Source organism: Tiliqua scincoides, chromosome 1, assembly GCF_035046505.1.
Source record: "Tiliqua scincoides isolate rTilSci1 chromosome 1, rTilSci1.hap2, whole genome shotgun sequence".
Classification (NCBI taxonomy): domain Eukaryota; kingdom Metazoa; phylum Chordata; class Lepidosauria; order Squamata; family Scincidae; genus Tiliqua; species Tiliqua scincoides.
Genome location: NC_089821.1, coordinates 130,038,214 through 130,064,599, shown reverse-complemented (window position 1 = coordinate 130,064,599; position 26,386 = coordinate 130,038,214). Strand labels below are relative to the sequence as shown.

Here is a 26,386-nt window from a genome sequence, read left to right as displayed (position 1 = left end):
AACTAACATTTACTTTATTATGTGCATATTTCATCTTATTGCTGACACGTATGGATGTCCATATTCTGTACTATCATGCATGAGATCTAAAATCCAGTTGTGATTTTTTACTTTCTGGTAATTGTTTGAAAAGCAAGTTTCTAGCAGAGACTTATATGCAGGTACAAACAAACAACTTGTATATACATTTCAAACAGTTCAGAAAAAGAAAGCTTTCTGCTTTCCATCTGTTCTTCTTGTGGAATAGTGTTCTGTTAGGTCCTGGCTAATCCATGTCATTTGCCAGCAAATCAGCACTTCTCCCTAGTTGTGGACCTTCAGTGATCCAAAACGCTGATCGGTCCAGTAGGAGACAGGTTCTTTAGAAGAAAGATCAGACCAGTGGGAAGTAAGAGACATCTAGTTTCTCTCTGCAGCCAGTCTTTCTCCTGCCTCCTCAGTGAATGGGTGCAGATTCTGAGCTCAATCAGAAGAACCAGTTTCCAGGGTCATTGAAAAAGGAATAATCTAGACTTCTGTTTTGATGTCGAGTTTTCTTACCATACTTTTTCTTACACTTCAGCCATTTCGACCCAGAAGGTGATTTTGAAACAGAGCAGTTAAGATAATTATAGTGTCAGAATTATATTCATTATTATTTTCTCTGTACAGCATGCTGCTGCTTATGCAGCCTTTTACAGTTCAGTAAGGGATGTTCCATTTATGTTTCTTTGATCAGGTGAGATTCCTTCTCCCAGCGATCTGCAGTTTGTGGAAGTCACGGATGTCAAAATCACCATCTTGTGGACTCCCTCGGAGAGCTCAGTGACAGGCTATCGTGTAGAAGCTATCCCAGTCAACCGCCCTGGTGAACATGGACAGAAGTTGCCTGTTACTAGGTACTCCTTTGCCGAAGTCACAAATCTCCTGCCTGGAACAACCTATCTTTTCAAGATCTATGCTCTAGGACCAGGCACAGAAAGTGAACCACTGACTGGAGAACAAACAACTAGTAAGTGCATTTCCCTGATCTCTGTTCATAGCTTTGTTCTAATCTCATCCTGCCAGAAATGTTGTCATTATAGTTGGACAGAGTTGAAAGACCTGGAAGATCCAGGTTTAAACCCCTGCTCAGCCATGAAGCTTCCTCGTGATGTTAGGCTAGTCACTATCTTTCAGCTTCATAAACCTCACAGAGTTTTTGTGAGGACAAAAGTAGGGAAGGAGCTATTTACACTGCTCTGAGCTCCTTGGAGGAAGGTGGTGTGTAGAAAAGTAAAAAAAAAAAATAATAATAATAATAATATACATTTTGAGAAACAACAGTAAAGCTATGACTCAACAAACATCAGTATGTATGGGCAAAAGAAGAATAACAGCAACAATAAACTGCTATTTATATACTGCCTTTCTTGGTCATTGGAATTGCTCCTTTGATTTTAATCCAAGGCAGTTCATAGACAGGTTTTTTTCTAAACCCCTGACGGGATTTTTACAATAAACAAAAGTTCTATCTTTCAAGAACAAACTGCAATCCAGATGTATCTTTTTCAATCTCACTTTTTGTGGGTTTTTGCTGCCTCCAGTCGTTCTTCCTATTGCACCAAAACAAACCTGTTTTTGAAGTCATGAGACTATAACAGCCCAATCCTATTGGGGGTTTGTGCCAGCAGAACACATTCCACCAGCGCACTCTGCTGCAAAAGTGCCATAGAGCACTTTGTGGTAGTATATAGCCTAGGGATGCCAGTGGGATGGCCAGAGCCTCCCCACTGGCACCAGTTGAGCAATACAGGACTAATGGAGCAGGCAAGTCCAGCGCAGGGGTGGTGTGGAGAAGGAGATGGGGGCAGGGGTGGGCAAATCAGGCTGGATCAGGCGCATACCAAATCCCAAGGCTCTTCCCAGGTCTGATCCGCCTACATGAAATAATGCAGACTTGTGCCAGCAATACTGCTGGCACAGGTTCGAGTTAACCCATTGTGGCTGCTAGGGCTTACCCCGAGGCAAAAGGTCAAATGTCCCATTACCCCGAGAAGACCTTCAGTAGCCAAAAATATCCCACAGGATGCAGCATAGCCTGCATTGGCACCACTGCATCACCACACACATTAAGGTTAGATTGGGCTGTAAAGCAGCTTGGCAGTAGGGACTGCTGAATTGAATCCTGTGCATATGCTTTTGTAGATATTCATGCAAATAACCTTGATGTAGAATTCCTGGTCACAGCCAATGTCTAAAAAATAGCAAAATGTTTGTTAATCAATAAGCAGTATCAAAATGATATAAATTCACTGTAACATCGCATTGTGCCAATTTTAAATTGTGTGCTTGGTGATAGGATGTACAAGGCAGTGATGAATCAGATACTAAATACTTTTTTTTGTATCTGTAATGCTGAATCTAGCTATTTTTAATATACCGGGCTAGAACTAGTAAAAGATGTCTGGAACTGTGTTTTCCATATGTGTTTTCTTGACCATAATTGCTTTGTCTAAACCACATTTTGAAAAACATTCACATAAATCCTATGCTGTAATTGACATTCCTGGGAAAAAGAGCTCAGACAAGAGTTCCCAAGGAAAAACCCTGCGATAACTGTCTTCCCACGGTTTCAGCCTTTCTAAGTTTTTAGGCCCTTCACATCTGTTTAAAAACCTTGCTTGTGTAATGTACATATTTTAACACAAGCACAGCTTACTTTGAAGACCACTAGTGGCCTTGTAAAGAAATTCCAGTTGTGTGTGTTGTGTGGGTGAAGGGAAAGATCTGTAGATTTCATGAGCAGTGCTTTTTAATTGTGAAAGCTAAAAACATTATGCATAAGGGAGCAATAAAACACACTTGAGATGGTCACCTGGTCCCTGGGTTGTCCCTGGGTTGATTGTAGAGTTAGAGGGTTCACATGATTGCATGCTTCTGTCTCCAAAAATGAAAGTCCTAGTTGTAGAAAACAAGCATATTGGAGAAAAGACAATGCTAGAACCCTTCTGACATCCTAGATTTCTGTATGCAGGAATTTGTTCTAAATTACTTGTGTAAGAGAAATCAGCACACCTCAATTTATGAGACTTTGTGTCATGCATTTCGACACCTGGTGAGTCTTAGCTATGCAAAGCAGACATTTTGCCAGACTAAGAGTAGAGGCACATGTGGTATTATAGTCTTAATTGCAAATAAATTATTGGAAGATAAATAAACTGCATGTGGCTGGGACAGTCTGTGTTCTGACATGGTGTAGCATAGCAGCCTGTCCTGTTCATGTTTTGTCTTTCCCAGGCTTTATAAAAAGCAGAGGCTAACTGAACCAAGACTGACGGAAATCATTGTCAGGGTAATAGGTCAATAGCACCTTCTGCAGAGACAGCTTTACTGGCAAGCATAACATAAGTAGGCATAGTGATTGCAAATATAAGGCTAGGAGAAGTTCTTGCTGAAGACCAATATAGCTTCAGAACTTGGCAGTTTTGAAAATCAGGTGGTAGGTAGTCAAATGTACCTAGAAGTTTGTTGATTCTAAATAAACAGTAAGCAGAAGTTGCATTAGCAATAATAGTACTTGTAGTCTGACCTTGCCCTGTATGTTCTGAAAGGACAATGTTTTCCTAAATAAGATTTAACAGTATTGTTTGGTTTTCCTTTCCAGAACTTGATAGTCCAACCAACCTGAGGTTTGTCAATGAGACGGACTCGACTGTGTTGGTGGTGTGGAAGCCACCACGCGCCCCTATTACAGGATACCAACTTACTGTGGGATTTACAAGAGGAGGACAACCAAGAGAGTTCACCGTGGGCCCATCAGCCTCCAAGTATCCACTGAGAAACTTGCAGCCTGGCACAGAGTACACTGTCTCCCTAGTTGCTGTCAAGGATGACCAGCAAAGCAATCCAGAAACAGGAGTCTTTACAACATGTAAGCACAACTTACAATGGTCTTGACTATTGTTTCTCTGCAGGAGCAGACCTCCCTAGCCTTGGGCCCTGGGGCAAAGGTTCACAATGGTGCCCCACGCAAATCCACCCCCCCCAACTACCTGGAGCGCATAGAGCCTCGCATGACTCCAGGACGCATGAGGGAAATCTCCTGAAGCTTTTCCGACAGTTTCTGACCATGTCAGGAGCCTCAGAGAGGCTTCTGCGGAGTCCTAGAGGCACGCGCCCAGGGCATTTGCCCCTTTCATTTAATGGCAAGTCTGTCACTGTTTCTCTGACCCTACAATCTTTCAGAAGCCAGGCTTATGACAGGCTCCTCTCTAAGAAAAAATCTCAGATTGGGATTGGAAGTGGTGTGGGTTTTGCCTAGAGAGGTTTGCAGATGACAAGTAACATGCTCCCATCAATGACCATCTTTGGAGCTTTTCTTCCAATTCTCTTATGTCTTTCAAAGCCCATTTTGCCTGTTGGTACCAGTCACCTACAGGCTCTTGACCCACAAGCCCTCCTCAATTACTTGTTTTGGCTTGAGGCTAAAACTGTGGTCCATTCATAAGCCAATGTGATCAATGATTTAGCATTTGTGTAAGAGCTGTACACAATCCAGAGTCCAAATAGAAAATTGTTGGTTCATATTCAAGGCTATGTCAGCATGCCAGATGCAAGGGATGGCACCAGGATGCAGGACTCTTGTTTTGTTTTGTGTGCTCCCTGAGGCATTTGGTAGGCCACTGTGAGATACAGGAAGCTGAACTTGGGCCTAGGGCCTGATCCAGTGGGGCTGTTCTTATATTCTTATATTGTGATTGCCTCACCACTTAACTAGCTATCTCTCAATGTATCCCATTTTATTTCAACTTAATTTGGATCTTAGTTGCTAGGTATTGCGTCCCTGTTTATATTCCAGGGTTGCTTCCAGTTATTTTTCAGTAGTCCTTCTTATCTGGCATTGGTGGGAGTGATTGCGGCCTGTGACTCAGATATAGTGTGGAACTTCCACAGATAATAACAGAACTATCGCGTTGGTCCAAGCTTCCGGCATCATGCTGGTTCAATCTATCATTGTGAAGAAGGATGCCAGCATGGGGGCCCACCATTCAGGTTCAATTTTCAGAGCTTCAGGAAGTATCAGATCTAGGCCCGGTGACTTTCCAGACCTTGAGTGGAGAATAAGTTCCTTCACTTACTTAGAAGTGACTGGCGGCTAAAATGGCATTTCTTGTAAGGTTGAGTTGGGAGAAGTGAGATTACCAATCCCTACCTGCTGAAATAAAGAAGTGTAATAAAAACACCAGGTTTGAGGGGAAATGACCATTGGAGTGGGATTGGGTTTCCGGAGGAACCCTGTCACTATGGACCAAAACTGTTTGGAGTTTTTATGGTTAACTGCTGCTATTAACTTTTCCCATTGCGCAAGAGCATATCTCTGTTTATTTCCTTGAATCAGCTGTCTTAATTGATTTTTAATAGCAAAATATATATCTGGGATCGTAACTTCCCCAGAAAGTTGATGATGATAATGATGATGAACTGATGATAAACCTTCCATACCTGGTTTTTAAGCTTCACACAGTCACTATCAAACCAAGAAGATGGCTTTGAATTCTTTCTATTGGTCTCACTTTCAGGTTTAGGGATTAAGGAAAGTGAGAGATAGGTAATTAGTGCCTCATAGATTTTGATCGCTTCCAGGGGGTCTGATTCCCTCATCATATGTGTTCTATAATTTAGGCAGATCTCAGATTGTAATAACTTCCTTGCCTTTTAGCTGGTAAGATTATTCCAAAAGACTTTTTGACAGAATTCATAGATGGCCCCGCCAGTGTCAGAAGACTGAGACCGGCCTCCACTCATGCTTTTCTTTAGGAGTAGTGGGAAATGGTCACTCATTATAAAATCCTCAACTGTGAACTCCATTACATTAGGCCTTAAGGTGGAAGCAATCAAGAAATAGTCAATCACACTGTAACCCTTGGCTGAGGCAAATGTGAATTCACCCGAGTTGCTAAATTCAGCAAGCCCATTCAGCCAAATTTTACTGAATTTAACACAGAAATTGGTAATCTGAATACCTGCTATGTTATAATGTTTGTCCTTGGAGCTTCTATCCAAAATTAAGGTGTCCAAGAAGGAGGCCTCCATGTCAATATCTAGGGCTTTAAAGAAAACTACGTCCACGTTGCCAACCCTGGCATTCATATCTCGGCAAATAAGCACTCAGTTGTTGGAAAAACTTCCTCCAATTCCTCGGCCAGTATGGCCAAAGAACTCCAGAACTGAAAGAGGTCAGAATTATTCTGGCTGGGAGGAGCGTATACATTAACTATATTATTGGGGTTTCACTGAGTAACAGTTTGACCACTTGAAAATTATTACTGGTTTTTAAAATGTAGCCCTTGATTCCTACAGGTAAGCACAGTTTTCTACTCCAACTGGTGGTACACTGCACTTACTGTGGAGTTTCATCTTCAGCATATTTGATTGGAGCATTTCAGTGCTGCAGCTGCACAATTGTCAGGTGCATAATTGTCAGAGGCAGACCAAGCCTCTGATGCAACTAGTTGAGGATTCTAATTCAAATCAGCAACATTTTATTTAGTAGTAGGGAATACAGCCCAATCGTATCCCGCACTGGGATGGGCAGGCTAGCTGTGTCCAGAGCAGGGTTGGGGCTGCCTGCGGATCAGCCTGGGGCAAGGGGACTGTTTTCCCCTTACCCCGGGTAACTCCACAGAAGCCCCAGTGGGGCTATTCAGATCTGTACTATCTAGAGAGGAGGCACAGATCCAAGCAGCCTAGAGCTGCACCAGGTTGCCCGGGAGTGGGGTAAGGATCTGGTCTAAGTGCTGGATCCTGGCCCCACACCAGGATCCAGCTCTGCCCCAGCCTGCCCACAACTGTGGGCAATAGAAAAGAAAGGCAGCCCTGTTGTCATGGCAGTAACCAGGCCTGCTCTGACAGTTAAGAGAGCTGGAACAAAATGCCTAATATCAGGGTATCTGCTCTGGCTGCAGAGCATTGTGCCCAGCCTAGTGAGGTTTGGGGTGGGGTGGTCTCATTGCTCTGGTGATGGAATGCTTCCATGTCCAGCCACACAAGCCATTTGTGTCACAGAAAGGAAGGGGAAAGGCCAAGAAAAGTCGTGGCAGCAATGTCCACCTGTAAAGAAGCAGGAAGAGTAAGACCAAGGAGGGGAGTTCTTAAAGCCCCAGGGGGAGCTATCAAAGCCCACAATGAGGCAAAGGAACCAGCTGAGCTCAATTCATAAGAACATAAGAACATAAGAACAGCCCCACTGGATCAGGCCATAGGCCCATCTAGTCCAGCTTCCTGTATCTCACAGCGGCCCACCAAATGCCCCAGGGAGCACACCAGATAAGAAGAGACCTCATCCTGGTGCCCTCCCTTGCGTCTGGCATTCTGACATAACCCATTCCTAAAATCAGGAGGTTGCGCATACACATCATGGCTTGTACCCCATAATGGATTTTTCCTCCAGAAACTCGTCCAATCCCCTTTTAAAGGCGTCTAGGCTAGACGCCAGCACCACATCCTGTGGCAAGGAGTTCCACAGACTGACCACGCGCTGAGTAAAGAAATATTTTCTTTTGTCTGTCCTAACCCGCCCAACACTCAATTTTAGTGGATGTCCCCTGGTTCTGGTATTATGTGAGAGTGTAAAGAGCATCTCCCTATCCACTCTGTCCATCCCCTGCATAATTTTGTATGTCTCAATCATGTCCCCCCTCAAGCGTCTCTTTTCTAGGCTGAAGAGGCCCAAACGCCTTAGCCTTTCAAGAGGCCTTTCAAGAGGCCCAAATTCACTGAGACTCTGTAGAAGGAAGCTGTCAGGGAAACTTCTAGCTATAGTTATATACACTGAAGCTACAACTTCACATATTAAAAATTGATGCGAAAGTCACATATATGAGACTTATCTGATATTATGTTAGGATTCATTTTAAGTATAAAAGGCAGTCTGTCGTATACTGGTATCTCTGTGTCTTGATAGTGTTAAATGGTCATTCCATTTGTCATGTCATTTTCATAGTGCAACGCAGGGGCTCAGTTCCCCAGTATAACACAGAAGTGACAGAGACATCTATTGTTATTACTTGGACACCTGCACCAAGAATTGGTTTCAAGGTAGGGAAGTACTCTGTTTCCATCCTTCCCACCCATCCTTAATATTTTGTGTCTCACTTAATCAGAGCCTTGGTTAGTAGTGAATGTTTTCTGATTACTTTTCTGCTGTAGCTGGGTGTGCGTCCAAGCCAAGGTGGGGAAGCCCCAAGGGAGGTCACCTCTGAATCTGGAAGCATTGTTATATCTGGTCTGACTCCTGGAGTGGAATACACCTACAGCATCTCAGTTCTCACAGATGGTGAAGAGACAGAGGCTCCAATCACCAAAACCGTCGTTACCCGTATGACTCATTTACTGTTTACTGTTTTGTATATCTTGTTTATTATATTGTAATGCTCAATACTTTTCTGAGGTCAAAGATCACAAGTAATTTATTCTGGAGTACTCCCACTGAAGTCAACAAGATTAGTGAAATAAATCAGACAAATGATTGATTTAACCAAGAGAATAGGGAGTGGCGGGGAGGGGAGTGGAATTCACGTGGCAAGTCATTTCACAGTGAGGGCAAGTAATCTCATTTCTGTTTGCTTGGAGATTATCTTCAGGAACAAGACAGACCTTTCTACTCACCAGTTTCTAATACACTACGTAATGTCTGTTAGTTACAAAGAATTCTGGACAAGGTGACCCTGATTCAGCAATATAGTTTTATTCAAGAGAGTCTCCTCAGAATAATATAAATTAGTTATGCAGCATGTTACATTTTTTCTCACCATTCTCCAAGGCTTTCAGGCATATATAGTTCTCCTTTTATCCTCACAACAGTCCTGTGGGGGTGGTTAACCTGAGAGATAATGATGGGCCCAAGGTTACGCCACAAATGTCATGACTGAGCAGAGATTTGAATCTTGGTCTCCATTCTCAAAGCCTAATATACTACTCACTACAACACACTGTTACAGCGTTAAACCATCCTGTTTTGCAATGATAAAGTATGTAATACTTTGTATTAGTATTTTCATAGTATTGTTGGAAAATAAAATTGGATCATACAAGATTGAAAGTCAGCACCTAGGCTGTATTGCATGCTGTTAGAGAAATGAGCATATCGGTTAGCACAAAAGACAGCGTGAATTTAGCAGGCTGACTCACAGTCATTGGTACAGAGAAATGCTGAATGTCTGAAGAACAGCTATTGAGTCTTTCTGAGTTCAGGTTTTATATGTTTAACACACACCTGTTATTGCTGTATTTCTTTAAAAAATGTTAAAATACTACTTTTGTTTGTCACAGCACTGTCACCGCCAACCAGCCTTCATTTTGATTCCAACCCTGAAACAGGAATTCTCACTGTCACTTGGGAAAGAAGTACAACTCCAGGTATTGAAACCTGACCATGAGTGGCCCCAGAATCTCTGCTCATTTCTTGTTTAGTTACAGCAGCTCACCTGACAGTTCATACTGTGCTGTGACATTATTATTGTAAATATATTCAGAATTTGAGTAATTTCTGGTGTAGAGGTAACCTGAGAAGAGGAGACTTCACTTTGGTCGAGCATCTCAGTGATGAAACAGATTTGCCCACTGAAATGCTTCTTCCTAATATAATGGAAAATTAACTTTGGAACTGGTGATATGTCTTCTTTCCAATGTTTTTAACTACTGTATATGTTTTTGTGATTATTTTGAAACACAACCTGCTATGTGACACAAAACCTAAAATTTCTGGAAGACACAGTACTTAATACCTTGCTTATCTTGAAAATCAATGAGTTTTCAAAAGACGTTGAAGATTGCCTTCAGCCCTCCTGAAATATCCTATTGATTTTTAAGAATTTATAGCAAAACCCTTCAGTAGGTTTTGTGACAGCATAAAAATAACCATGTTTGTCAATGGAAATAATTATCTCACTCAAATTATTCACCAATTTAATATCACATCTTCACATTGACCAGAATAGCTTTCTTCAAAAAAAGAAAAAAAGTGCTTACAAAATATAGACTGTTAATGGAGTTATAGAATGAAATAACCCCTGCTTTTTTCCAGGTTCTGACAGGTAACTGTATAAAAGCACGTATCTGGGCACACGTGCACCAACATTTGGTCACATTGTCAAAGTGCCTTGCCTGATACGCACTGAGGAATGTGTATGTTTTTAGCAAACTTGTCTCAGTTAATCTTTGGTTCATTTACCTTGTCAGCCTTTGCCACCTTCTGTGATATGCTGGTTACAGTTAATTCTTGTTGTCAGGTTTCTCAGTGTTAAGATTAGCTATATTTCTAGCTAAGACAGTACTGTTTGTGTTATCTTATCCATGGGATCACTGTCCTTCAGATATCACTGGATACAGAATTACTAGTATCCCTACATATGGACAGCAAGGCTACACTCTTGACGAAGTGGTTAATGAGGACCAGACCACCCTCACTGTTGAAAACCTGAGTCCAGGTGTGGAGTACAATGTCAGTGTGTACACAGTCAAAGGCAACCAGGAGAGCTTGCCCATCTCTGAAACAATCACACAAGGTAAGAATTGAGCATCAGATTCGAGAATCATCATAGGACAGAGTTCTGCAGACTTCCTGCACACAGGAAAGTTATTTGATCTTCAGCAAAGATTCTTCATTGAGCCTGTGTTTAGTCATAAATGAGTACCTGTGAAATCAGCTGGATTTATTTCCAAGTAATTATTTAGGATTCTAGCTCACAGTGTTGATTACTTTCTCTGTGTGCTGCAAAAAGGAGTATTCCTTACTCTTTTTATACCTTTGGCTTATATTGCATAGGTACAGAACAGCAGTGGTGGACCTCTCCAGCGATGGCGCATGGCGCCATCCACAATGGCTCCCCTCCACAATGGCGATGTCACCCCCATGCAAATCTGCCCCTCCCCCAATTACCTGAAGCTTTTGGAGCCTTGCGTGACCATAGACTACGTCGGGGAAGCTTCCTGAGGCTTCCCCGAGGCTTTAAACTGTGCTTCCAGAAAAACAGAAGCACAGTTTCCGACCCCATAGGGAGCCTCAGAAAGATGTCCGCAGGGTCCTAAAGGCTGGCGCCCGGGGCATTTGCCCTATCGTCTATAACGGGAGGTCCGCCATTGCAGAACAGTGGTGAGCAGTTCAGGCTTTTCAGTTTCAGAGGGCCTTAGATGGCATCCCTGGTTAAATGGATATTGATATCCACTTACTGTAACATTCATATGTTACATTTTGCATGACACTGAATGTAACTGTGACAGATCTGGACAAGTTTGCCAAAAGGTGGGAATTAGGTGGTTAAAACCTACAAAATGTAACATGCGAACAGTCTCTCGGCTATTTGACCAACAATAGTTCTCTTCTGAAGAAAATCACTAGAGAACCATCAGGGATTCTAGAAATTAAAAAAAAATAAAAAAGAGTCTGGTGATTCAGTGGGCCATGTGCAGTAAAAATATGCAAACTCATCTTATGCATGTTTATTCAGAAGTAAGACCTGTGGTGGAGCTTACTCTGGGATAAGTGTGTGTATGACTGCAGCTTTGGAATAAAAGGCACCTCTATTCTTTGTATGCACAGAAGTATCTGTTAGGAATGAAAATCTATTCCAAGCCCTTCTTGTGTTGTGGAAGAAGATAGTCTGGGATGTCTCAGTCTAGCCTTCTGTTTTGTAGTTACTAGCGCTGCAAAATCCCAAGCCTGTGATTATGGGATTTTGCCTTATTTTTGCTTGGCCACAAAATGGCTTCCAGCTCCTGTGTTTCACAGATGCTTTTAACACAGCTAACATGTTTCTGTGCTTTCACTGAGGCTGTCTTTGCTCCAATGGGTCTCTAACACACTGGTGTGAGTTCACTCAAGCAATTAAGGCCTTAACCCAATGCCACACTCTGAAAGAAAGAAGTACTAGAAAGGGATCATGTGTATGTCTTTTAGCACTTCTTTACAGGTTATATGGTTAAGCACCCCCATGGAGTTAAGTGGTGATTTATTGGGAGATGCATACGTTCTTCATTTCTGTGCAATAATGGTTTTCCATTACAGAAATGAAAGATTCTTATTAAAACAATGTTTTGCATCAAAGGCTAGACCACTTTTGGAATATTTTAAATTATTTCCTTAATGATCCCTTAGGAGTTGTATATTCTACTGAGGCTACCTTCTTTTTTTGTACCCACCCCAGACCACATAAAATACATAATCACTTACCTTGCAGCCCTCAAGTGGTCTGCTTCTCTTTTTTCATGCTTTCCATCCCTCAGTAGTGGAGGACCACACACATACTTTCCCTGAGAGCATGAAAGCTGTACCTGTCTGCAGAGACAAGGTGAGGTGGGGCTCTATTCTGGAGTTATTGGTCAATTGACTTTGTTACAATTTAAGATGGATTTGACCCTGAGCAGTTTCCTAGTGAGTATCACTAGTCCAGTGGTTTTCAAACTCTTGGAGAGTTTCTTGCAGGTGGGGGGGGGGGGGGGGTTGCAGGGGCTTGGGTACGCTTACCCGAGCCTCCTGCGGCCTCCCAGGGGTGCAGGGAGCCCTGTGGGGCCTTCTGCAGGGCACCCCGCAGCTTCAGAAGTGAAAGTGGAGCAATTGCGCTCCACTACTGCTTTAGCGGAGGTGGGGCGCGATCGCTCCACTTTAGTTTCAAAGCTGCAGAGAGCCCTGCAGAAGGTCGCGCAGGGCTCCCTGCACCCCCAGGAGGCTGCAGGAGGCTCGAGTAAGTGAATCCAAGCCCCTGCAGCCCCCCTGAGCAGCACAATCCTGGGGATGGCGCCGCTGCCTCCTCCCTGTCTCCCAGCTGCCCCTGCCCCTTACGGAGGCAGAGGCCATTGCCCACAGGCGACACCCCAGTCTGAAAAGCCCTGCACTATTCTGTGGAATCTGTAAATGTGTGGGGTTTTTCTAACTTCACTGAAAATTACAGAAGAGACAGACTGCCCATCACTGGGAAGGCAAATTTTAATTTGTCTTCTTAAAGAAGAGTTTGTGGGGACTGGCTGTCATGTGTTTTGAGGTGATGATCCTTGGAAAGTTCACACTTAGAAAAGAGTGTCTCTGCTAGAATGCTGACATTCCTACAAATTAATATCCAGTGACGAACCCAAACAAAAGCTGATATTAAAAGAAACCTTATAACTTCTCATTAGTTTCTATTATATGTAGTGCAATTTTTTTTCAAAAAGGCTGAAAGTGGTGACCAAGTGGCAAAGGCATTGTGGATTTATGACTTGGTCATGTATTGGATGATGGTCACCCCCCCACCCTTTGCCCATACTCAGACTAGTTCAGTTCACATCCTTTTTTGTTTATATTGTAGGCCATAGAAATTGCCTTGATTTCTTTAGCCTAATGGACCAGAAATTACTTTGAAATACATGTAGTTAGATTAAATCCCCTTCAAGGGCTTGGTTTAAACAGATTAGCCAAACCAGTTGCTCTGAAGCACTGCTGCATCTGGCAAAACATTCTGAACATGACACTGCTATGGGTTCTCTATGGAAAATGCATAACCCAGGCAAGCTATCATTAACTGATAATGATTTTAACAAGGTAGACTTGATATTGGCAAGCATACTTCCTGCAATTGAAGAATTACTCTAGTAGAATATGGGGTTGAAGAGTTAACACTCTTCATGCACTCTTGATTTTTTTTCCTTATGCAGATTTTTGTTGTAGAAATCATTTTTACCCCATTTTTACCCCACCTTACCCCATTTGTTGGCAGAGTGTTCATAGCAGTGGTTCTCAAACTGTGCACTATGGCACCTGAGGGCATTGCGGTGAACTCACAAGGGTGCTGCTAGTTGTCCCCTGTGGCGGCTTCTTCCTGGCTTTTTTGGGCAACACCATCTTGTCCAGACTGAGATCTCATAAGATCTTGCATGATTCTGTAGTGCAGCACCACCACGATAGTGCGCTGTGACCTTGGTAAGTTTGGGAGCTACTGGCACATAGGATTGGTCTGAAAATCCTGAAAGACATCCATAATGACATTTTAAAAAGAGGTCTGCAAATATTGTCAGAGAGGCCAGATATGTAGTCAACTGCTGTGCGTTGTAAATTGTGACCCTGCTGTTGAGAGGGAAATACCTCATATCACCACAATTATTTGCTCTTCCCTGCATTTTTAATACATGTAACCTGATTATCACTGCTTTTTTTCCCCTGTCCTTGTCACTGTCATCGTTTTGCCTCTGTGTGCGTCTGCCTCCCTGTTTTGCTCTCTAACCTGTTAGAGGTGCCCCAACTTACTGACTTAAGCTTTGTTGACATAACTGACACAAGCATCGGCTTGAGGTGGACCCCTCTAAACGCCTCGACCATTATTGGCTACCGCATCACAGTAGTTGCGGCAGGAGAAAGTGTCCCCATTTTTGAAGATTTTGTGAACTCTGGAGTAGGACACTACACAGTCAGAGGCCTGGAGCCGGGCATTGATTATGAGATCAGTGTAATCACCCTCATTAATGGCGGAGAGAGTGCCCCTACAACGCTGACTCAGCAAACGGGTGACTGTTGAAGACTTCATGCAATCGAGTGCTGTTTCATGCTGTCACTAGCTGTTTGGATAACTCAGACTTTCTAACAGAAGAAACAGGCCATTGACTGTGTTTGGGGTGGGGTGGCCAGACACCTTGTATTGTAGATGGGAACGGAAAAGCATCTTTTTCATGTATAACTTCCTTTTAGTATTGCCAACAGTTTGCAATTAGGTTATGTAGCCTAAGTTGCAGACCTCTGGATCATTGCTAATTGTCAGCAATTCCTAATTTATTTGGCTTTTGCAGTTCCCCATCCCTAATGTTTCGATGGGTAACAACACTTCCCACCTTCATTCATTTCCCATTGCAACCCTGTGAGGTAGGTCATTATTATTACCATCCCACAGAGTGCAAGTCTCTGGGTCTTGCATCTGCATTTCAGAGATGCTAATCCAGTGTTATCCCCACTGGACTCACACTGGCTGTCGCTAGTATATCACAGCTGGCATGGATGATGTAGTCCAACTGTGAATGCACACTCTTGGAGTTCATTCTTTTAATCCTAATTTGGGGTTTCATTATTGCTGTGGCCAAAGTATTACAGCAAATCCTCAATGTAATAAGGGAAAGAATGAAGAACTTCCAAACACGCTAGTGGCAGTCATGGCAGTCTATGAGGTTTTCTGTCATGCATGTGCAGAAAATGATCTAAGAATTTGTTGTGCATGGAAAACTAGTGTACTCTCTTTAGTTGAGTGGAGCCTTTATAACCTTTTACTATGCAAGTAGCTGTAGAATCAGAGACCTCCTAGCTATTTCTGATCTTCATATTTTATATGCATGTCAGAGTTGTAGAAGAGGCTATGTCTTCTGTCTTGAGCTGTTGTAGAGTAACTTGAGTCTTGCTGGTTTGAGTTTGGATTACGAGATCTGTGTGCAAAGGCAGTAACTTACTATCTATTTTCTTTTAAAATAGTGCTGAGGAATGTATTGGAATACATGATGGCTGAGCAGAGGGGTTAAAAGGTGCTTGACAATAGCTTTAGCTTCAATGGAATGAGACATACTTTAATTATTTTATGTTTGCATGGATTTGATTCAGTAGCGATTTCTCTTTGCATGTTATTGGTTTGCTGTTTCTTGAACCAAGTGAATGTTACTTCTTTCAAAAATACTAACAAGACTATCCTTTCAACTCAGCTGTTCCTGCTCCCACTGATCTTCGTTTCACAAATGTGGGGCCTGACACAGTAAGAGTAACCTGGACTCCACCAGCATCCATTGATTTGACTAACTTCCTGGTGCGCTTTTCACCTTTGAAGAATGAGGAGGATGTTACGGAGCTGTCCATTTCGCCTTCTGACAATGCAGTTGTTTTAACAAGTAAGAGTCTAAAGAAATTGTTCCAACCATGCAGGAGGTATTCATAGTCTAAAGTAATTATAATAATACAGGTATTGATTGTATTTAAATGTATTTAATACATTTATTTATTTATGTATTTATGTTTATGTATTTAGGTATTTATTACAGGTATTAATTTGATCCTGGAATTTTGGGAGGTGTGTTGGGAAATGGCTGTTTACGTTTCTGTTTGTACCCCTTCTTTACCCCAGCTGGTTATGTTTTTGTTTGCTATTGCAAACCTTCTCAGCTTGGACAAGCTGATGAAGTGCATCCCCCATTTCTACTTGTACAAAAATGTGTCCTTAGGAAATCTGTGACATCGTAGTTAAGAGGTGGCACGATGCACTGAATTAAACACATAATGAGATGATACCCCAAATGAAGTTTTTATTAGTATAGAGTTAACTCATCACATATTATAGGAATGCTAGCATTGTAACAAATATCACACTGTTTCATTTGGCTTGATGGGCCATGGGTGGATGGCAAATGTTGCCACCAAATTTAGCCTTTTGAGTGAAGGCTGTAGCTGAATGTAAAAGGTGCTTGACAACAGCTTTAGCTTCAGTGGAATGAAGTTCACAGTTTACTTGAACACTTTTTCACTGACAACATTTCTCATGTCTGCAACTGTACTAGGAATTCCTTTGCCTCTTGATCATAGAACAGCATGAACAGTGGCTCTGGCATTCCATCTCATAATATCAGGAAAATGGTAGATAGTGGCAAGGAAGGGAGAATAACTGAGGAATCAAAGTGGTCCGTTTTTAAGCACGTTCCCATTTCCAGTGTAAAATGAGATAAATATAAGAATGGAATGGATTAAATACCATGGGAAAATTTATAACAATTAATTCTAGTGAAGTAACAGGCTGGAGGCTTAGCCAATATCTTACAAAGTCAAACTATAGAAAGGTTTCACAGACTTCACTGTGAGAAAGGCAGGATCATTAGAGTGAGAGGGGTAGTTACAAAAGGTAGAAAAGATTACATATGGGAGGCCATCTTCATAGATTAGGATCCAAGCATGACAAATTCCATGAACTGAAGGAGCCCTTGGAGTTGTGTTTCTGTGACAGCACCTGTACCTCTCCACCCATGTTTGCAACACAGCAAATGACTTTGGGAACTGAGGAATTTCAAAAGTAATTTGTGATATAGGCAGTGGTAGGATGGCCAAGAGCTCCTCCCCTTGCAAGTCATACACTGTTGGGTGTGCCCAGAGTAGCTCTTTGAATATTGTTTATAGCTTATTTTAACTTGGTTAAATATTAGAAGCAAATATTGAATTGCTATATCTGCTTTAATGGTCAGTGACCTGCCGTGCATAAATTCGAAAACACTAGTCAGCATTTTAGGGGCATTGACCCTTTTACTGAAGGGACAATTGGGGTAAAAACAATGTATTAATAGTAATTTAGTTGTGCCTTTTTGACAAGTATACAATTAGTTTAGGCCTCAATATAAAAATTAAGAATGGGGCTACAGAAACTATACAGGTTTTAACATAATTTCTCTGTTGAATGAAGAAAAGGGACATTTTACTGGTTGGAATCACTTTGGAGAATAAAATGACTAGGCAAAGTCATGCCCTTCCAAAAAGTTGAGGGGAAAAAAACCCCTCATGTTTTGCACTTCTAAAAAGCAGAAAGTTAATCAATTTCCTCTGCAGGTCATTCTAAATGTTCACCTGGCATACCATTTAGAAGCCTGTACAACCATAAGAACGTAAGAGTCCTGCTGGATCAGGCCAAAGGCCCATCTAGTCCAGCTTCCTGTATCTCACAGTGGCCCACCAAATGCCCCAGGGAGCGCACAAGACAACAGACACAATCTGCATCCCAGTGCCATCCCCTGCATCTGCAGCTTGCCTCTAAGACCAAGAGCTTGCACGTACCTACTATGACTTGTAACCTGTAATGAACATTTCCTCCAGAAATGTGTCCAATTCCCTCTTAAAGGCATCCAGGCAAGATGCCATCACTATATCCTGTGGCAAGGAGTTCCACAAACTAATTGCATGCTGGGTAAAGAAATATTTTCTTCAGTCTGTCCTAACTCTCCCAACACTCAACTTTCGTGGATGTCCCCTGGTTCTGGTGTTATGTGAGAGGGAAAAGAACGTCTCTCTATCCACTCTGTCCATCGCCTGCATGATTGTATGTCTCAATCATGTCCTCCGTCAGGCGCCTCTTTTCTAGACTGAAGAGGCCCAAACGTTGTAGCCTTTCCTCATAAGGAAGGTGCCCCAGCCCAGTAATCAATTTGGTTGTTCTCTTTTGCACCGTTTCCATCTCCTCTATATCCTTTGATATAGGGTTTCAAAATCAGTGCAAAATATAGGATTTCAAAATCAGATTTTGCACTTAGTTATGTGCTGAGTAAAACTCTAAATTTCTGCTAAGGAACTTTCCCTGGTAAGAAACTGAACTGTTTTTAGAATTCTCTGAGAGTTTCTAAATCATTCCTGTTATAATTCCTTAGATCTACTCCCAGGCACTGTGTATGTGTTCAGGGTCTACAGCGTGTACGAACAACATGAAAGTAAACCTTTGAAAGGACAGCAGAAAACAGGTCTGTAGAGCGACAAAAAAACAACTTTGTTTTTCCTTTTTCAGTTTTACTTAGTAATAAAAGAGTTTTGCATGGTAGCATTCATTATACATACTCAAAGATGTTTCTGTCTTCCAAATGCATCTCTGTTTGGAACACCCCCCCCCCCCGAGATTATAGATCATCCTTGCTTTCATATGGAGAGATGCTTTGGTTTTGCATTTCCTGTGCATACATGCTTGGATTTAAAGACAGATTCCAGTTCAGCTAGTTTGTCATGGTTGCCCAATCCTATCCTCCACTGGTCCATAGCATGCAGTGGCACTGATGGAGCACATGCTGCATGCTATGGTGGGGAGACCATGATCAGGCAGACAGCGGTAGTGGTCTACCTCCCAGTAGGCCATCTGGACAGTAATGGCCAGACATATCCCAGCTATTTTCAAGGAGGGAAAGGGGATGGAACTGGACCATGAAAAGGGGATAGTCTCTGATGTGTGAGACTACTGCCAAGCTCCACCAATGAACTGCTTCCTTTCAGCCCATTCCCCACCCCATCCTCCCCTGAACTGCTCATGAACATAACTGTCCCCCCTCTGCCACCTTACCTACACCAGAGGAGTGTCCAGGTGGTTCTGTCACACACACAGAGCCTCTGGCCATTTTTACCGGCGGCTCTGTAGTGTGTGATAGCAGTGCACTGTTTGCGCCTTCTCAAGGTGACTCAACGGCAGCAGATTGCTATATTCATTGCTGTAAGTGGCCCATAGGATTGGGCTATAAGTCTGATCCTATGTATCCTTACTTATAAGTAATAACTACTGTTAAATTGGACTTACTTCCAAGTCAGTGTGCGTAAGATCAAATACCACAACTAACTTAGAATGCATTGGATTTGGCAGCAGTCTTCCTTGTCATTTGACATTCTGTGGCTCTTGAACTTGTTGTTCTTTTCCCAAATGGAGATAGCATTCTATGTCTGAACAAGCTTTTAAGGCCTTTCTTCCAGCTTTGTTGTGACTAAAGTTCTGATTTTCTGCAAAGACACTGTTGAAGCATTCAACAGTTTATGTGCCCTGCATTCTTATTTATTAAGTGTACTGCTGATAGGATTTTGGTTTGTACTAACCAAATTCTAACCATTGTAATTTATATGCATGCGTTTCCCTTTCGAAAGACATTCACCAACTATTCAGTTGAAATGACTCTACATTTTTTTGGAAAACAGGCCTTGATTCTCCAACCGGACTTGACTTTTCGGAAATAGCAGCCCACTCTTTCACTGTTCATTGGATTGCCCCTAGTGCCGCCATCACTGGCTACAAAATACGCCATCACCTTGACCAACCTGGAAGCAGACCCAAAGAAGTCCGTGTAGCCCCATCTCGCAATTCTATCACTCTCACTGACCTGGTTCCAGGGTCCGAGTATGTGGTTAGCATTTCTGCATTCAATGGCAAAGAGGAGAGCTTGCCCCTGACTGGACAACAGAGTACAGGTAAAAGCTGGATAAAAAAAATACAGGTTCATTTTCTTGCCATGTGATTATACACTGTCAAGTCCACTTTTGCATTCATAAGAATGCGGTAGCCATTACTTTATTTCTATTGTCTTGTTCTGGTCTTGGATCCACAGGATGCTGAATTTTAGTGACTCGTATGGTATTCTGGGAATGGTCTGTATAATCATAGATTTCCAACATCTATACAGACTTTGGTGTGGGTTTAAATCCCAGTTATGTGGACTGAATGGTTCTGGGTAAGTTGCTATCCCTCAGACCACTGGTTCCCATTGTGAGCTGTGGTACCTTAGGGCATAATGGGATCATACCTTTTACCTGCTCTCCTGGATGCCTGTATTTTGGATCTCATGAAATTTGGGTGTTGCCATCTTGGATCTTGTGAATCTCATGAAATTTGGGTGCCACTATTTTGCACCTCGGGAGATTTATGAAATCCAAGATAGTGTCACCTGGCTGAGCCAGGAAGGTTTCATTCCCTCCTTTGAAATGAAAGTACAGGGCAACCCTCGCTATCCACAGGGGTTCTGCTCTCGGAACACCCGTGGATACCAAAATCTGTGAATGATTGAATCAGCAGATTTCAGGTTCCAAACCCTTTGAACTCAACTGAAGCTGTGCTCCATGTCTAGAGGAACTTCTCTGGCCATAAGGCCTTCTGAGGCCTCTAGAAATCTGAAAATCAGACTTTCCAGTTTTTGGCCAGAAACCAGAAGTCACAATTTTTTGCCTTCTGGAGCTCCCAAAAGGCCTTGTAAGGCCTCCAGAAGACCAAAAATAAAGCTAAAATATTTTAGTATAAAACTAAAATATCATGTCATCTAAAGCTGTCTGCAAAAATGATTGAAGAGCATCATTGGTAATTTGCATGGTGTGGGGACAAGTTAATTTTGTGGTTGTGCAATATTAACATTCTTCTTGTAACCCTTCTCAATAGTTTCTGATGTTCCAAGAGATCTAGAAGTCACTCCCAATAGCCCCACCAGCCTAGTCGTCACCTGGGATGCTCCTGCAGTTACTGTTAGATACTACAGGATAACGTATGGTGAAACAGGTTAGCATTGTATACAAAAAGCCAGTGATGCCACTGGCCAAAAGTAAAGTCCATAACCCTTCAAAGCCCTTTGAAACCAGAGCACTTTTGCCTGGCACCTAAGAACAGAGATGGGGCAGAGCAGAATTCCCTGGAGAGGGAGTTCCACTGTCTCTGTGCCGTTAGCGAGAAGGCCTCATCCTGAGTAAGCATCCGTGCTACCTCTGAAGGTGGGAGTAGGGGTCCCAAAGAAGAAAATGTGTGGTTGGTTCATGTGGAAGAAGGTGATCCTTGATGTGTCCTGGACTCAGGCTGTGTAGGGAGTTAAAAGTCAGAAATGGAACCTCAAATTGGGCTCAGTAAGGATATGGCCAGTGAAGTTATTGTGAAGTCTGCAGTATGTGCTCCAAGATGCCCGTTCATATATTGGCAGCTCCATGCTGTACCAAAAATAGTTTCCAAGCCCCACCTAAAGGCAGCCTCTTGCAGGGTGTCTTGTGTCATGGAAGCCATATATAATTGGCAGCCCAATCCTATTGCCCACAATGTCATGCAGTTGTTGCTGCATGCTGTGGTGGGGAGGGAAAGGAGTATGACTAGAATGCTTGTAGTAGTTCGTGCCAATGGGTCTCCTCAGACTTAGACCAGCTGTTTTGCTAGCATAAGTCTGGGGAGAGGTGCAGGTGTGTTGGACTGGGAAATCAGGGATAGGACTTTGGTGTGTGCTAGTGCTGCTGAGAGTCCCTCTTTCTACCCCTCCCCACCCTGAACCGCCCCTGACCTGCCTCTGCCAGCACTTTCCCTGTTCTGACAAGGGTTGCTCCATCTCTGGCAGGTGCACAGAGCTTCCACCATTTGCTCCAGTGGCTTTGATGTGCATAACAGAGTGACACTTAGGACACTATAAGAGGACATGGCAGCAGATCAGGAGATATGCTGCCCAAGGCCCTCTACTGGATTGAGCCAGAATGCATATATTACTGTGGTTGGGTGTGGTTACTGTGACTCTGTGATTATTTGGTGATAGCTGACTGCTTTGTGCACTTATTCACAGGTGGCAGTGCACCTGTTCAAGAGATCACTGTACCTGGAAATGTGGCCTCTGCAACAATCTCTGGCCTTAAACCTGGAGTAGATTACACCATCACTGTATATGCTGTCACTGGACGTGGAGACAGTCCTGCCAGCAGCAAGCCAGTCACTGTTAACTACAGACTTGGTAAGACCAGGATAAACAGATTTTTGCTCACTTCTGTTTGGATAATACAGAACAAATTCACCTGCCTTGGCCTCATGCAATCATTCAGGGCCCAATCCTATCCAACTTTCCAGCTCACAATGCAGTCCCATGGTAAGGGAAGGCCCCAGTGACTGCCCCTCCACCACAGGATGCAGCACACACTCCACTGTCTGGCCGAACTGCACCAGCACTGGAAAATTGGATAGGATTGGGCCCTCAGTCCATCGTGTACACTGAGCTTTTTGCCAGATAATTTGTTACCCTTATGCTTTCTCTAACTTAAACTGTGTGGGTGGGTACAAAGGAAAGTATTGGGAAGCAGCTTGGAATGATGGTGGAATTTGTAAATTACCCAATTTTTGGAGGCACTGGAGGCCCCTGAACTCAAGGATGATTCAGGATCCCAAAAAGTGATCAACAGTGCAATCCTGTTCATGTTTTCTCACTGAGTCCCGCTGAGCCCTCACTGACTCCCAAGTAAGTATCTTACACAAGGGTTACATTCCAAGGTCGGTGCATAATGCCAAAATTGTGTATAGTTGAAATTCCCTTGAAGCCACAAATATATACTGTCTGTTTAAGAACTGAAAACACAGTATGAGAAACACATAGCACTTGAGGGAACAGTAGCTTCATTCTCCTGTTTCAGCCTCACTCTGGAGCATAAACAGGCTAAGTAAGAATGGCAGGTGAAGTTGCCTGCATTATTTAAACTGTTTTTCTCTGTCTTGGCATGGGGCGGGGGCAAGCATGGATATTTGAATTCGTGCAAGTCTTTCACCCATAAGATGTGGGCCAACTCTATAGGATTCCAGCCTAACAGCCCAATCCTACGCATGTCTACTCAGAAGTAAGTCCCATTAGAGTAAATGGGGCTTACTCCCAGGAAAGTGTGGCTAGGATTGGGCTGTCAATCAAGGAAAGCACATCTATTCCAGCATATTACCCAGACCTGAAACAAGTCTACAGTGTTCTTAGATGAACTTGTCTGAGGATCTAGCACTAGTTTAAGCCAATGCATTTTTTCTGTTTGTAAGATATGTACTTTCACTTAAAATAAAAAGACAAAGTATCTTGCAAAAAAGTAAAACAATAAATAAATCACTATTGAAACATTTAAAATACAACAGTACCAAAATAAAACAGAGCACCAGTGAAATAATGGAAAGGGATAAAATAACGCTTCAGCAGCAGAAGTCATGAAATGTCTGGGTGATTTAAGTCTGGGTAATAAGTTTTATTATTGGGTGTCTGGGTAATAAGTCTTAGTCTGACTAGGCAAAAGGTGAGCAGCCTTGGAAAGACTATTTCAATCTGGAGTACAGCCACATAAAAGGGCCCTTTTCCTAGCAGCCACCCAACTGGTCTCTGATGAAACTGGTCACCAGCCAGAAAAGGGCCTGTGATTATCAGCATAACTGATGGGCATGTTCAAATAACAATCTACAGTATGTGTTATAATAATATTACCCATGAAATTCTGAAAATTATTTTACACACATGTGAAGTTGTGTTAACACTTGGGGGTAGAAGAACTTGAGAGGTAGATTCTGATGCATCTTCTACTTTTTGTTTGTTTTAAATGTACAGAGGTTGATACACCATCCCAGTTGGAAGTGACTGATGTTCAGGACAACAGTTTGACTGTCCGGTGGCAGCCTTCCTCTTCCCCAGTCACTGGTTACAGAGTGACAGCTGCCCCCAAGAATGGCCACGGTCCCACAAAAACCAGAGTTCTCTCTGCCGGTAAGAACAATGGACTCCTTCAGGTTGTGAACAAAGGGAGGGACAATATCGGAGAAATTAACTGAAACTTGACTTACTAGCCTGCAAGCATTGATGTTCATCCCCAACCCTTTCCCTCAGGGTGTCCTAGATTTTTGCATGTGATGTCAACAGTGACTCACTGCTGTCTTTCTCTCTTGCTTTCAAAAGCCCTGTGAGAGAGGGAAGAAATCACACCCCCTCATAGAGGAAAGACGTATTTGTGCTGGGCATGTGGGATAGAGGTAGGGCTGCTCACCAGAGTGGTGAGAGGGACTTTCTGATGGTAAGCTTGTGAACTTTTGGAACCCTGCTGAAGGAGGCTGGCCATTGTTAACACTAAGGGCCAACTTGCATGACATGATTTGCATGTCTTAATAGCTTCAGAAAATTCTGCTCCCAGCTCCCAGCCTGCAGTTAAACACTTGCATGCATCTGTTGATGCATGTTGGGTTGCAATATGTTTATATTTAAATGTATGCACTACTTTCCTGTTCTGGCCTGCCAGAATAACTCCCCCATAGTGCTGGTTTGAGATGCTGGTACTGTCATTGTGGTCATTGAATCATGTCCCAAGAGTCTTCTGATTCAGAAAAGTGTGTGTGCAAGAACAATCCTATTGTATCAACTTAAACTTGAGCATGTTGCCTTTTTTGACAGAACCAGGCTTCCCAGTCAGAACCATCTTTTCTGATGAATGTTCTATGTTTAATTGGATTTTATTTCAGAGCAAACTGAAGTTACCATTGATGAACTGCAGCCCACAGTCGAGTATGTAGTTAGCATCTATGCTCAGGGTCAAAATGGAGAAAGCCAGCCTCTGGTTCAGTCCGCTGTTACAAGTATGTTTTTTGCATTTGTTGAGTTTCACAGCAAGAATTTAGAGACTCCTAGTTATATTCACTGGACATGAATTCTGTTTACTGCCAGAATTGAATGGAAACTTTTGAAAACAAAATTGTTTTCACTAATACGACCTGGAGAGGCTGCCAAAATGTAACGCACACACACACCAAACTGTGCTTTTAGTATCACTGAGGATACCAACGCAAAAACAAAACTCCTTCAATGCCTTTGGGAAATAGAGTGGGAAACATTTTGAAATTATCTCCTTTGGATGATAAGATAGTAAAGGTGATTTGACTCACAATATAGTATATTGAGAATACCCTCTCAACATACTATATAATAGCCTAAGCATACAGATGTCTTGCTGTATGTCTGGCCTCTTTATTCCTCTCGGTAACCTGTGCGAAGGAAAATAAACAATACAGGTGAAATCAATTTGAGCTACCCAACCTGAAAGCAGAAATACAAAGTTTAAAAACCAAATATGAGATATACTGAAAAAAACAAAGGCAAGTCATTGTCTTCATGGGAGTCGTATAGCATAATCACATCAATGTTTGCAACCTCTGACAGTGAGGCGAAACCTAGGCAGATCCTCTGCTGAGGAGGTTGCTGATTGCCAGGTGCTCTGTGCCATGTCCATTAGTGTAAGCTTGTCTGCATTAATAAAGAAAATGTAAGGGTGGGATCTTGCCTGAATGCACACAGCACCTGGGTGCAAAAGAAACCCTCTAACAAATCCTTATTTGTCACCTCTTTCCTTCCTTGGCACATACTCAGGGGAATGGGAGACCTGGGTACACCTCCCATATCTCCATTCAACCCTTATGTAAATAAGCTCTGGAATTTGAATAATTTGCCCAGGCAGAAAAGTCCATATAGTCCAGCACCCTGTGTTTCATGAGTGGCTAGATGCCACTGGACTGTGCCAGGGAATGGAGACTGTGCACACCATCCCTGCTCTGCTTATGAAAGGAGAGAAATAGGACTCTAAGCCTTGGTGAAAACTCCTGGGCACAGATGCTGAACCTCCATAGGTAGGAGTCGTACCCTAAAAGTGGAAGAAGAAACAAAACAATGCATCTAAGCCCCAAGCATCCTTGTACAAAACAAATCACCTTTGCTATCTGGAAGCGCAGCATTTCATTCACTTTGCAATCAATGGTGGCAAAAATGAGCAGTTGGATTCCTTGCTTGTGGAATTTAGCTTGGGGTGCAATCCTACACAGTTTTCCAGTGCTGATGCAGTTGTGCCAATGGGGCATGCGCTGTATCCAGTGATGGATAGGCAGTCACAGGGGCCTCCTCAAAGTAAGGGAACATTTGGTTCCTTATCTCGGGGCTGCATTGTGTCTGTACTGGTACTGGAAATTTGGATAGGATTGGACCCTTAGAGCCTGATCCTATGCATGTGTACTCGGAATTAAGTGCTGATCTCTGCTGCCTAAGAGCTGCTTCTGATGTTGCCACTCTGGTACATGGAAGCACTCGCAGAAGTCACTTCAGTGTTTGCAAACAGCTTGAGGAAGTGGAGGTAGATGCATGTACTGCAAGA

General features: G+C 42.8%; 1 protein-coding gene across 7 annotated transcripts in view; it reads left to right on the top strand.

The window, feature by feature from the left end:
- FN1 (fibronectin 1) overlaps positions 1-26,386 on the top strand; it is an 89,774-nt gene that overhangs the window by 43,991 nt on the left and 19,397 nt on the right. For all 7 annotated transcript variants that reach the window (XM_066626750.1, XM_066626730.1, XM_066626720.1 and 4 more), the window contains exons 20-32: positions 719-991; positions 3,626-3,892; positions 7,964-8,058; positions 8,170-8,338; positions 9,292-9,378; positions 10,335-10,526; positions 15,667-15,849; positions 18,358-18,447; positions 19,655-19,924; positions 20,883-20,999; positions 22,033-22,197; positions 23,809-23,964; positions 24,711-24,824. In XM_066626750.1, the coding sequence (XP_066482847.1) occupies positions 719-991; positions 3,626-3,892; positions 7,964-8,058; positions 8,170-8,338; positions 9,292-9,378; positions 10,335-10,526; positions 15,667-15,849; positions 18,358-18,447; positions 19,655-19,924; positions 20,883-20,999; positions 22,033-22,197; positions 23,809-23,964; positions 24,711-24,824 (2,178 nt within the window). The remainder of the gene's footprint in view (positions 1-718; positions 992-3,625; positions 3,893-7,963; positions 8,059-8,169; positions 8,339-9,291; positions 9,379-10,334; positions 10,527-15,666; positions 15,850-18,357; positions 18,448-19,654; positions 19,925-20,882; positions 21,000-22,032; positions 22,198-23,808; positions 23,965-24,710; positions 24,825-26,386) is intronic.